General features: G+C 50.4%; 1 protein-coding gene across 1 annotated transcript in view; it reads left to right on the forward strand.

Annotated features, from left to right (window-relative positions):
* Positions 1-13,918, forward strand: part of ZZEF1 (zinc finger ZZ-type and EF-hand domain containing 1) — a 1,627,273-nt gene that overhangs the window by 1,082,756 nt on the left and 530,599 nt on the right. Inside the window, exon 42 of the mRNA XM_078679684.1 lies at positions 307-439. Within this exon, the coding sequence (XP_078535810.1) occupies positions 307-439 (133 nt within the window). The remainder of the gene's footprint in view (positions 1-306; positions 440-13,918) is intronic.

Genomic DNA, 13,918 nt, shown 5'->3' on the forward strand with positions numbered 1-13,918 from the left:
AGTCCACCGCTACCTCAGCAGAGCTGTTGTTGCCAATTAATGAGGCCTTCTGGAATCTGTGAGGGATTGCAAGGCAAAACCAACCGCAGCCCTGCCACAAAAAAATAATAGTGGCTAGGTAAATGTACAGCAATTGGACTGGTGTTTTTCTCCCAAAAAATTGTACAATTGGTTGCTCACTGCTATTACCTGTCAAGTATCTTATTTCCAGAAAATTTGTAATTAGCAAAGGTTCAAAAATGCTTTAATGTCATGTTAACAATTATTATACTGAGTGTTAAATCAAGTATATTGCTGTTGTTCCAGGTTCTCTGTATGGGAACTCGGTCTGTGTATTTGGACAATGCCAATGAACCTCATGATGTGATCATTCTAAAACACTTCACAGAGAAAAATAGGGCTGTCATCATTGACATCAAGACTCGGAAAAGAAAAACAGGTTAGTTGCAACATTGCTTTGATTGTAGCCCTCAAAAACCTAAATGGACCATAGACTTGTTTTATGGTATATCTCATCATTCAAACTTTCCCACAGTATGGGAGTTTTTTTACCATACAGGTCATAGTATAACTGTTCTTCTTACAAGGTGTATAATGTCCTTAAAAATATGTTTTAAATCTTTTGTCAGTACCAAGCATCTTCTCTCACAGGATTGACAGACATATGCTGCAGTTGAGAAATGTATTTCAGTACTCCTACCTCCGATGAGGCCCATCGCAAGCAGTGTTCTGTACATGATGTTAGGATCCAGTAAACTGTGTTTTTGAGTAATGTTCTTTCTAATGCACAGTAGTAATGGATATGTGTTATTGCAGATTTCTTACCTTACGATTATCCTGAGTCCCCATGGTGGGTCTGCAAACATTTTCTCTTGCGGCATCGTTCGATTGCAATTTTGCCTCAATCTGCACAAGACACAACAACACCAGCAGTTGTATTGTGCCGCCTGGCGTTTGGTGTTCGTTCCTGTTTTGACGTGCCTTAGAGAAGTAGTTCCTGACCTCTTTTTTGGATTTCATCAAATTCATCCAAGATTATAACAGCACTTCTGATGGATACATCTGCCAGTGGATTCCTCACCTTGTGAATATCCCCAATTCGGAAATTCTTTTTGTAGCTTCGCGCCGACGTGGACGACGTCACAGAGGCATGACACCGCGCGCGACTCCGCTGACGTCACCGACTCCATAATAGGCCCACGCCGGCGTGATGACATCAGTTCCCTTTTTTCCGCGTCGTCGACGCTAACGGTTTCTAGGGATCCTCTGTAGCTGTTAGTAACTTTGTTACTGTTTGTTTCTTTTCGGTGTCCTCTTGCTTCTTTGTGTCGAGATGTCCACGAAGAAGACTGGATTCAAGCCGTGCGGAGAGTGCGGCAAGATGATGTCAATTACGGATCCGCACGAGTGCTGCGTTTGGTGTTTGAGTTCGGACCATGACGTCGAGGAATGTACTTCCTGTAAGAAGATGAATCCCAAGGCTCTACGTGAGAGGGAGGCAAAGTTCCTTGTTGCCAAGTTGAAGAGCAGAAAGGACAAGAAGAGGTCGAGGTCATGCACTCGACGTTCGAGGTCGAGGTCTCGCTGGAAGTCGCACTCGAGGTCGTCTTCAGTGCATGCTTCGAAGTCGTTGAGGAAGAAGCACAAGAAGAGATCTCATGAGTCTCGCCATCACTCTGGGAAGGACTCGAGCTCGAGACCGAGGTCGCAGGTGAAGTTGCTTCGCAAGGATGTGGAGACTCCGACTCCGGAGGTTCAAGTCTCCGAGGGTGAGGCTTCGCCTGTGAATTCGCCTGTTCATTCACCGAAGCCGTTGTCGAATCCTTCTCCGGCTCAGACTCATTCTTCTGATGAGGAGGGTGAGGGAGAAGAAAAAGATGGAGGAGAAGAGGAGGCTCCGTTGTCAGCGGGTTCGTCGACCCCGGTGCACCAGCCTGAGGTGGAGGTCGAAGTCGAGAAGACTCTGCTCCCTCGAGAGCAACCTGTGGGCTCTTATCCAGCTTTTCCTGCTCCAGGTCAGGACCCTACTCAGTTTCTGAATGCTATGTATGGAGTGTATTCAAGGGCTATGTACCCCTCTGGTGCACCGGTTGGTCCCACGGGTCTATTAGCATACAATCTGGGTATCCCCCAGACTTGCGCTCCTGCGCCTTTTATGCCATTCATGCCGGCTCCGACGCCGCCTTGGCTTTTCTCTGCGCCGTCGAAGCCTTCGACGCCAAGATCTCGAAGCCGACACCCTCGACGCCGATGCAGAATCTGATCCGTCCTCGTGTTCAGCGGTCTGGTCCTCCGGCTTCGGGCTCGACGCCGGCTCCGACGGAGTCGGTTCCGGAACCGTCGACTTCATTCAGGAAGGAGAGGTCGAGGCGTGAGGCACAGAGACTTCTGGAAGAGCAGAGGTACCGTGATGCAGAAATGGAAGAGGGTGAGCTGCAGGATTCAGAGGATTCTTTTCGATGATCTGAGAGAAGCTAGTGGTCTTGAGCGGTCTCCTGATTGGGATTTGGCCTCTGTTTCTGACGCCACTTTTAAGGATATGACACCTTACCACGTGGTTATAAGGAAGGCTACAGACTTGTTGAATATAACACTTCCTACTGCAGAGTATAAAGCTAATATACTGATGGAGGTCCTTCATTCACCTACCTCTGTGGTCGAGCCTATGCTCCCTTTCAATGATGCTTTGGCGGAGCCTATATCTGAGGTTTGGAAAAGACCAGCTTACAGCCCTGCTGTTTCGAGGGCGGTTGCGAGAAGGTATAGGGTGGCGCCTGGTGACCCGGACTTTTTATCCACGCACCCCTTACCAGAGAGCTTGGTTGTGCAGGCGGCCTGTTCGAAAAAATCTGCGGGTGCTTTTCCACAGGTTCCTGGAGATAAGGAATCAAAGAAGCAGGACCAGGCTGCAAAAAAAGTATTTTCCTCGGCACGCATGGCGCTCAAATCGACTAATGCTACTTGTCTTATGGGACACTATATCCATACATTGATGGATTCAGTCAAACAGCTGGTTCAAAAGCTTCCTGAGGAGGATAGGAAGGATTTTCAAGAGGTGATTACCGACACTCAGGCTGCTGCTAGACAGGTCATTCAGAGTGGTCTGGACACTGCTGACTCGGTGGCAAGAGTGATGGGTTCTACAGTGGCCACAAGAAGAGCGGCATGGCTTAAATCCTCTGAATTCTCTGCGGATGTCCAAGCTGCCTTGATGGATTTGCCCTTTGATGGGTCAGGATTGTTTGGAAAGAAGGCTGATGCTGCTTTAGAAAGGTTCAAGGACAGCAGATTGACAGCGAGATATTTGGGCCTACTGTCCGGAGGTACTGCGGGGAAGAGGTTCAGAGGTTTTGGCAGGTCTTCCTTTCGGACCTACAGGCAGCCACAACAGCAGCAGCAGCAGCAAAATACTCTGTACAAGTTGTACAGAGGCAGGCAAAAAGCTCGTCCTAGAGGTCGTCAGGCCTCCTCCTCCTCTACCACTTCCCAACCCTCTGCCTCGATAGCAAAGCAGCCCTAGATCTACCATTCCGGATCATGTGGGCCCAGTGGGTGGCCGGCTTACCCATTTTCTACGAAATTGGGAATTGATTACATCGGATCTTTGGGTTCTCAATCTCGTGGAGAATGGGTATGCTCTTCCCTTTCGGGAATTTCCCCCCAATTACCCTCCTTGCCAAGGTTTTTGTGCGGAGGACCACCTGCTGCGCTTGCAGGAAGAAGTCTTGGCTCTGTTCAGAAAGGGTGTGATAGAGGTGGTTCCAGAGCAGGAGAGGGGTCAGGGGTGCTAATCCCGATATTTCCTGATGCCCAAAAAGATGGCAGACTTTGTCCAATCCTGGATCTCAGGATCTTGAACCTTTACCTGAAGCAGGAGAAGTTCAAGATGCTCACCCTTGCGCAGGTTCTTCAAGCGCTGCTGGAAGAGGACTGGATGGTGTCGATCGACTTGCAGGATGCGTATTTCCACATCCCCATTCTGAAGTTGCACAGGAAGTATCTCCGTTTTACGGTGGGATCGCAGCACTTCCAGTTTGCGGTCCTTCCGTTTGGTCTTACTACTGTGCCTCGAGCCTTCACCAAGGTGATGGCAGTGGTGGCTGCACATCTCAGAAGGTATGGGGTTCCGGTATTCCCTTACCTGGACGATTGGCTGATCAAAGCAGAATCTCCAGAGAAAGTGCTCCATCATCTGCAAATCACAACTCAGTTGTTTTACAGGTTGGGTTTTTCAATAAATATACCCAAATCTCACCTGGTGCCCTCCCAGCGCAACCTGTTCATAGGTGCAGGACTGGATACCACTGTATGTCGGGCATTCCCTCCACCTCAAAGGATTCGCGACATACAGGAAATGATTCCTTTATTTCACAATGGAGCGGTCGTTCCAGTCCTGAAGGTCCTTCGTCTGCTCGGTCTGATGGCTTCCTGCATTCTGTTGGTCAACCATGCATGCTGGAATATGAGGGCACTCCAGTGGTGCCTCCGCAGGCAGTGGTATCAACACAACGGAGATCTCGGGGAGTCCATCAGGATCTCCAGAGAAACTGCAGCGGATCTGTCTTGGTGGAGTGTGGAGGGCAATCTGTCTCAAGGAAATCCTTTCCAACTTCCTCCAGCTGTGGCCACAGTGATAACGGATGCATCCACTCTAGGGTGGGGTGCTCATCTGGGGGATCTGGAGATCAAGGGTCTATGGTCTCCAGAGGAAAGGTTGCTTCACATCAACCTTCTGGAATTGCGGGTGATACGTCTGGCGCTCAAGGACTTTCTCCCTTCCCTTCGCGGGCGGTCGGTTCAGGTCCTGACTGACAACACCACCGCGATGTGGTATGTAAACAAGCAGGGAGGAGTAGGGTCGCGGTTTCTCTGCAGAGAGGCTCTGCATCTCTGGTCCTGGGTTCAGGATTATCAGATTTGTCTGATGGCAAATCATCTGGCCAGAGTTCTGAACGTGCGTGCAGACAGACTCAGTCGGCAGTTCTCAGCCGACCACGAGTGGAGGCTTCATCCAGAGGTAGTTCGTCACGTCTTTCGGACGTGGGGGACTCCTCAGGTGGACCTGTTCGCCACTCGCGAGAATGCTCACTGCTCCTCATTCTGCAGCCTCCAGTTTCCGATGCAGGGAGCCTTGGGGGACGCGTTTCAGTTGAGTTGGGGCTCACAACTCCTTTACGCGTTTCCTCCCATACCCTTGATTCCTCGGGTTCTGAGGAAGATTCGCCAAGACCGGGCCCAAGTTATATTGATCGCCCCGGATTGGCCAAGAAGGGTGAGGTACACAGATCTTCTCCTCCTCTCCTCGTGCCCGCCGCTCCCTCTCCCTTTCAGGGCAGATCTCCTCTCTCAGATGGAGGGGCAGGTTCTACACCCCCACCTCCAGACCTTACACCTTCATGCCTGGAGATTGAACGGGGCAACCTGAATTCCTTTTCTCTCCCACATGATGTGGTGGATGTCATTCTATCGGCCAGGCGTGACTCCACCAATTCAATCTATTCATACAGATGGTCTAAATTTGTGACTTGGTGTGGGGAGAAGTCCATTGACCCTTAGAGGGCTCGTTTGTCAGATATACTTCTATTTGCTCTTTCTTTAGCGCAGCAAGGGTTTGCTGTGGCTACAGTTAAAGGTTATCTTTCGGCTTTGTCGGCATTTCTCTGCCTGCCGGATCAGCCGTCCTTATTTAAATCTCCTATTGTTTTAAGATTTCTGAAGGGCCTTACAAATACATTTCCTCCTACTCCTTTTATTATGCCTCAATGGGACTTGAATCTGGTGCTTACTTTTCTAATGAGTTCACTTTTTGAACCTTTACATAATTGTCCCTTGAGGTTGTTGTCCTTTAAGACGGTTTTCCTAGTTGCAATTACCACGGCAAGGAGGGCGAGTGAGCTTCAAGCTCTTAGTTCAAAGCCCCCATTCTTGACCATTCATGCTGAACGAATGGTTCTTGGGATCAGGGCTGCTTTTCTGCCTAAGGTGGTAACTCCTTCCCGTCTATTACCCTTCCTACCTTCTATCCTCACCCTTCCAAGGAGGAGGAGCGGCTTCACCGTCTGGACCCTAAGAGGGCGGGGAGCTTTTATCTTGATAGGACAAAGGACTATCGAGTTGATGACCAGCTGTTTGTTGGATTTGCTGGCTGCAGAAAAGGAAGAGCTGTGCACAAGCGCACACTTTCGAGATGGATAATACTATGCATCAAGATCTGGTTCGCCCTGGCTGGTAAGAAACCTCCAGAGGGTATAAGAGCCCACTCTACTAGAGCAAAGTCTTCAACATCTGCTTTGTCTAGGGGTGTACCTGTTGAGGACAATTGTAGAGCGGCAACTTGGGCCTCCCTCCACACTTTCGCGAAGCATTACTGCTTGGATACCGAGGTGTGGAGGGATGGCCATTTTGCGCGTTCTGTCCTTCAGGACTTTGTGGTATAGGGGAGTGGACACCCTCCTCCGGGAGTGGGGACTGTTGTGGGAATCTATTCACAAGGTGAGGAATCCACTGGCAGATGTATGCATCAGAAGAACAAGTTACTTACCTTCGGTAACGCTTTTTCTGGTGGATACAGTATCTGCCTGTGGATTCCTCACTGACCCACCCACCTCCCCCTTGTCCACTCTTCTATACCTGAGTAACTGTGATGTTAATGTTTTTATTGTTAAAGGAAAAGTTTTATTTCAATTGCTTTTCTGCATTGGTTTCACACTATGTGTGTTATCTTGACATTTGTGTACTGTGTATACTGTGTATATATCTACTGATGTCGGTCCGTCCGTGTGCCTCAAAGGTACGGAAAAAAGGGCGTAACTGATCTCATCACGCCGGTGTGAGCCTATTATGGAGTCGGTGACATCAGCGGAGTCGCACGTGGTGTCGTGCCTCTGTGACGTCGTCCACGTCGGCACGAAATTACAAAAAGAATTTCCGAATGTTGCTGACGCAACGGGGGTATTCACAAGGTGAGGAATCCACAGGCAGATACTGTATCCACCAGAAAAAGCGTTACCGAAGGTAAGTAACTTGTTCTTTTCAGCAGACTAGGTCTGACTAAGAAGGCAGGTTTCCCCAGCCTCAATGACTCTCTGATGAAGGTGGGATTGTCATAGTCAGGTGTAGAAGACCTCTTCCAGACACTGACACAGAGGTTTGCTTCCTGGGAAGAGACGCCCTCATGCTGGGATACCAGAGGAATCTGCACACTTCTAGAGCAAGTCCGTTGGCAAGGGAATGTTTACGAATTCCTGCCTGACTTAATTCGGGTTCACTATTCGCGTGACAAAGTCATCTGGGATATTATGGATATTGTGCTTCACCAAATCAGAGGACTCTCGTTTCTAGTAGAGATGCGTCTTCACATTATTCTGTTCAATTTGCATGGTGCGGTTAGTCAGTGGTAGTTCCAGTGGGTCTTCCAGAGAAGACTCAAGAAATTATACATAGGTCCAGAAGGGAGGGTCAGTGCCTGATGGAGGAGCAGCACTTTAGGAAAAAGTCAGCAAATGGGACAATATTGGTGCACAATCTCCTTGGGTCACTGTCTGTTCTCACTGATATGCCTGAGACGATCCACCTTGACACAAATGACTGCAGTGAGGCTTACTGCCTCGCCTTTCCTTTAACATGGCTGACAATTTGGCTTTAAGAAATGCAATTAGACTGGGCAGGTCACAGTAGATGAAGATGCAGTTCCCATCTGATAGAGACATCTAGCCTCAGATTCATTACCTTTGAACTTCCAGGCGTCGGGCTGGATCCGGAAGATTTTTCTCAGCAGTACCCCCTGCATGCCGGTAAGTGGCGTTGGTCGACTCCGCGTGAGGCCGGTGGCGTCATGTTCGTTGTCGTGACGTCCACGCCGTCAATTTATCACCACTCCGGTATGCTGATGTTTGTTCTTTTCTTTCCGCACCATCAGAGCCGAACCATTGAGGACAGCTACCCCCTGTCATTTTTAGACTTTTTTCAACCTCATTGGTGTGTAGGTTTTTAATGGCAAGCAAGAAGACTTCGGGATTCAAACTGTGCACACCATCCTGTCGGTCACAGAACCCCATTTGGTCTGTCTTTGGTGCCTGGAGCGCGACCACGAGTCCAAGTCGTGCTCCGACTGCTGGGCTATTGCGGCGTAGGCTTTGAGGGAGAAGTCCCTAAAGCTTCTCACGGCCTGGCCTCCTGCACCATGGATGTCGCTTAGTCGGTCTTGGTCGAGAGGAAGGTCCGAGCACCGCTCCGATAAATCAAAGTCCCCTTCGTCAAAGTTGTTGAAGTCAGGTAAGAGGCACCACAAGAAGTAAAAGCGTGCTTTGACTTCGCCCGTTCTGGTCGTCTCCGCGTTTCCCTCCCTTTCTGGGGCCGGGAGCGACCCCTGTCCAGCTGAAGGAATTTTATGATGCCATGTGTGCCATATTTGGGCAGCCTGACCGGTGCTTTCGGGCCCACAAGCTCAGAGGACAGAGGGTTACCGTGGTTCCCATACTAGTGGCTCAGGTGCCACGGCCTCCGAGCTGACCCATTCCCAGGTGCGGACAGACGCCGGTCGTTCCTCCACAGCAACCTCCCTTGCATCGTGTCCGGTGCCGAGGTCTTCAGTGGCACCGCCGAGATCCTCATTCCCATGGACACGAAGCCAGTCGGGCGTCCTCCGACGCGGAGATCGGCGCTGACGGAGCCTAACAGCTCCATGCTGTTCTCTCTGCCCTATTCCGAAGGGTTAGTGATTGAGGAAGAGGTTTGGGAGAGGGAGCAGGATCAATAAGAAATCCTGCAGCAACAAGACATGGACTGGTATGGGGAACTGGTTGAGGCCAGTAGTCTGGACACCTACCCAGACTCTGGCATGCTTTCCCCCACCAACCTGGCTTCGGAGAAGGGAGCATCTTTTGCCATGGTGGTGCGTAGAGCCGCTAAGGTCCTGGACCTGCAGCTTCCTACAGTGGCAGTCTTGACAGAGGTCCTGCAGCCTGGGGTCTCGAGCTCGGAACCCCTACTACCTTTCAATGAGGCCTTGACAGAGGTCCTTCTGGGGACCTGCTCCAAACCCAGCACAGGGGCTCCTGTGAATAGGATGAAGGCCCGCCACCATCACCCTGCACCAGGTGACCCAGTTTTCCTGCCCATCCACCCTACCCCCTGAAGCTTGGTAAACCAAGCGTCCTATTCTTGTGGCGCATTCCCTTCCACACCACCTGGACAGGGAATCCAAGAGGCTTGCGGTCGTTGAACTCCGCATGCCTCTAGGGCTGTTACTCCCATTCTATATGGGATAAAGTAGCGCAGGTGATGCCCATGGTCTCTGAGGAGTACCGGGCTCTACTCTCCCAAGCTATTTCAGACGGGAGTGATGCCACTAGGTTTGCCATCAGATGTGGCTTGGACACAAAGGATTCGCTTGGCAGAGCGATTTCCACAATGGTGGCAGTTCGTTGCCACGCCTGGCTGAGAACATCTGTTTTTTTTCTTAGAATGTCCAGGGCAACCACATGGACATGCACTATGAAGGATCCCGTCTCTTCCGAGACAGACTGATCCTGCCCTTGAGCTCTTTAAAGACTTGAGGGCCAAAGCCAAGTCTTTGGGCCTCACTACCGTCCCTAGGACTTCATCCAATTTTCATTCCTTTTGTGGCTACGGAAGGGCGTATAAACTGCGCCAACCCTACCTAGGCCAGAGGGCCCCTTAAGTTCAGCAACTTCTGCGGGTCTGTGGACACGGTCCACCCCAGCCTCGTGGGTCAGGAAACCAGAAGTCGAACCAAGCCACCATCCCCTCCTCAGCCACAAAACCTACCTAGTCCAATTCCCCAGGACCATTCTCAGCCAGTCGGTGCCTGAATACGCCATCATCTCCACCACTGACGAAACATTACATGGGACAGGTGGGTGTTATAAATAGTCCGAAGTGCTACTCCCTCTCTTTTGAGACTACCGCTCTTTCTATGCCTCCATTGTACAAATGGCTGACGGAGGATCACCTTGCCTTGCACCATGAGGAAGTCTCAACTCTCTTAGCCAAGGGAGCGATAGAGATGGTTCCAGGGCCCGAAGTAGGCAGTGGTTGCTATTTATGCTACTTCCTTGTCCCAAAGAAGGATGGTGGCCTTCATCCTATCCTAGACCTCAGAGCCTCAATTACGTCTTCAAAAAGGAGAAATTCAAGATGCTCACTCTTGCTCAGCATTAGGTAAATCTCACCAACCTGGTTCAGATTTCAGAGGGCACTGCGAACGACCTGCAGTGGTGGCCAACGATCCGCGATTGGTTCAAGGGCAGACCCCTCCTTGTTTCCCACCCAGACCTCAGAGTAGTGATGGATGCGTCTCTTCTGGGGTGGGGTGGCCACCTGGGAGAGGTGGAGATCAAACGATTCTGGTGTCTGGCGGAAGCTAAGCTCCATATCAATCTGTTGGAGCTTCGGGCGATCCGGCTGGCACTGAAAACCTTTTTGCCGTCAAAAAAGGGAACGCTGGTTCAGGTGTTCATGGACAACACTACCGCCATGTGATACTGCAACACACAGGGCGGAGTGAAGTTGTGAACTGTTTGCCAAGAGGCCCTGCATCTCTGGACTTGGCTGGAAAGTCAGGGCATGTTACTGGTGGTTCAACACCTGAACACCAGGGCGGACGAGCTCAGCCAAGGCGCCTTGCGGATCACGTATGGCATCTCCACCCAGGGGTGGCAGAAGGTCCCTTTCAGCAGTGGGGAGAGCCTTGGTTAGATCTGTTCGGTGCCGATGAGAACTTGCAATGTCAGCTGCTTACGTGTTGGAGTTTCCAAGGCGGCATTCGCTCGGCTATGCTTTTTGCCACGAGTGGAGCTCAGGCCTCCCAAACGCCTTTCTGCCCATACCACTCCTTCCCAGAGTGCTCACATAGGTCAGGACTGACTGGACACAAGTTATTCTGGTGGCTCTGGACTCGACAAGGAGTGTTTGGTATCTTGAGCTCCTAGACATGAGCATCGATCCTCCGGTCAGGCTGCCTCTTCGGGAGGATATTCTGTTGCAGCTCATGGCGATTACATTGATGACGCAGACATCACAACGCAGAGAAAGTAATGCGGAGTCCACCGATGCCACCTACCGGTGCACAGGGGTACTGCTGAGAAAAATCTTCCAGATACAGCCTGACGCCTAGAAGTTCAAAGTTAAGGAATCTGCGGCTAGATCATGTCTCTACCAGATAAGGTGTTACCAAAGGTAAGTAACTTTATCCTTCAGGGCCTCTGCCTCCTGAGGGGGAATCATTCCACTTCATAATGCACAAAAGAAGCAGAAGCCCTAGAGCTCCTGTTTCCTGTGGCGGATAGCAAACCTGTGCTTCTGACTGAGGTGTTGCAGCCCTCAATGCAGTCTTCTTGACTGCTGTTGCCTTTAAATGATGCTTCTTTCAAGCCAGTCATGGCTGCCTGAGAAAAAAGTACTTCTTTCACAGTGGTCAGTAGGATGGCTGCGAGAAGTTACAAGCCTTCCCCTGGGATCCTCCATTCTCATTATTCCATCCGTCTCCAGAGAGCCTGGTGGTGCAGGCCTTTTGCTGGCCAAAGAAGGTTTCCATAGTACTCCCTACAGCCTAGGCTAATAGGGAGTCGGGGAAGATGGAGGCTGTAGCGCCGTAAAAGGTCCCGGTCCCGATGGAGGTCGAGGGACTAGTCGTGGAGCCGCCATCACCATCGTTCGACGAAGTCTTCGCACTTGGAGTCAGGTAAGGCGAAGCACAAGAAGTCGAAGAAGCGTCATCGCTCTTCGCCTTCCCCTAGCCTGTCGCGCGACACGGCTGAGGGTGTGAGTGGCACCACCTCTGTGGCTCTGGCGGAGCCTAGGCAGTTGCCGATGGCCTACCCATCCTTTCCGGTTCCATCGGCGACTCCGGCCCAGTTGCAGGAAACTGTCAGCCATGGCACGCGTCTTTGGGCCATCAGGCCCCGTCGGTACGCCTTCGGGCCCCGGAGGTCCGACTGGAGGTCCTTGCTCTTCTGCGTCATTGGCTCCGGCCCCGACGTCATCGACGACTGGTCTCAATGCCGACAGACCCCCATGTATCCATGCATGGATCCCAGCCGATGTTGGTTGGCCTTGTTCGACCTCCATCGACGTCGACTGTGCTGCTGACGCCGTCCCCGGCTTCCACCCCGATGTGAAGACGGTGCCGGACAGGTGTCGATCAACGCTGATTCCAAAGCTGTTAGGGAATTTCTATCCCTTTCTGCATCCACCTCCCTCTTTTCCGCCTGCCCAGATGTTGGTCTCCGGTTTACAGACGTGGATGGACCATGGACTAACGTTGGCCTCCCGTTTTTGGAGCGAGTGTTGCAGCCTCGACCCTTGTTTTGGATTTGTAATTTAGCTTTACTGACGCCCATTAACAACAAGTGGGAACGTCGGCTTGTCCCGTAAAGTGTTCTCCGGGCGCTGTGGCCCAGTGGACCGATATTACCCTCTTTTCCCTGGGTGATCACTACATTGTTGAGCGCTATTTCCTGTCTTCAGTACCCGTGTCCTGATGAAGCCATAAAGATCCTACTGGCGGAAACGCGACCGCGACTGCGTCAACATCATTGTGATTAGGAGTCCCTTTTCAGTTTATCTGTGTTTGTATATTCAGGCGCCTTATACAAAAGAATGTTTTGAGAAAAGTTACATCTCAGGCGTATTTGGGATCTCCATTATAGATTTATATCACTCGAAATTAGGAGTGTATATTGTGTGATAGGTCGTTTATTGAGATCTGTCTATGGGTACACTTTTTGTATATGTATTGTATATATTGTATTTGTAATTTGTATATATTGCATTGTATTGTGTGTATATAGTTGACTTTGTCTTCTTTATATATAGTTGTTATGCGCCATCTCCTTTTTGTACATGTTTATATGTCCTCAGAATTTTGCAAATGATTCGTTACATATTTAGTTGTATAGAACAGGACAATTAATCTTTTCATGTTCTTAATTAAAAATTGAATTAATCCCTCAATACTATTTTTTCTACTTCTTCATCTTTTTGATGCTCCTTGTCCAGGTATGGGCGGGTAATTTGGGCAGAACCCCTGTTATTGTTCCAGTATGCCCAGCAGGTTGGGGAGGACTGGAAGGGGTCTGAGGACCCTCTCACAGCCCAGTGCGAGTTAGACCCTGGCTTGGAAGATGATGTGGATGCAGGTGACTTGGATTTTATTCCAGAACCTGTGGCTACGGAGGAAGGTGGTACGTATTATGTGGTGTTGCATAGAGCAGCCAAGGGTCTCCACCTTGAGTTACCTACTAACCTCCTGACAGAAGTGCTCCCGCCAGCGTTTTCTTCTACCGGGCCGCTGTTGCCCTTTAATGACGCACTTTCCGAAGTTCTTTTGGGCACCTGGTCTAGGCCCAGCACAGGGGCTCCTGTGGATAAGAATGTGGCCCGACGCCATCGCCCGGCCCCGGGCAACCCCATTTTCCTTAACATCGCGCTCAGTACACCGCGATGCTGTTACATCGCAGTCATTACAACGACCGCAATGTAACCACTCTATGCCATTGCAACCCAAGTCTTTCCATCAACTTGCGCTAGATGGCGTGCTAACATTACAAATAGTGTAGTTTACTATCCCAACACCTTCCCTATTGTTAAGTGGACTGGAGTTGGAATAGTAAATTACACTTTTCTAATGTTAGCACGCCATATAGCGCAAGTCGATGTAAAGACTTGCATTGTAATGGCATAGCGTGGTAACATCGCAGTCGTTTTAACAACCGCGATGTAACGGCACGCGTTGTACTCACTTGTGTTGTATTGTCATACACCCCCATTTTCCTCTCCCAACACCCAACCCCTGAGAGCTTGGCCGTCCAAGCCTCTACGTCCCCAAGCGCGTTCCCTTCCTCACCTCCAGACAGGGAATCCAAGAAACTGGAACACGTTGGGAAGAAAATGATTA

The sequence above is a fragment of the Lissotriton helveticus genome, chromosome 3_1 (genome assembly GCF_964261635.1).
Source record: "Lissotriton helveticus chromosome 3_1, aLisHel1.1, whole genome shotgun sequence".
Classification (NCBI taxonomy): Eukaryota; Metazoa; Chordata; class Amphibia; order Caudata; family Salamandridae; genus Lissotriton; species Lissotriton helveticus.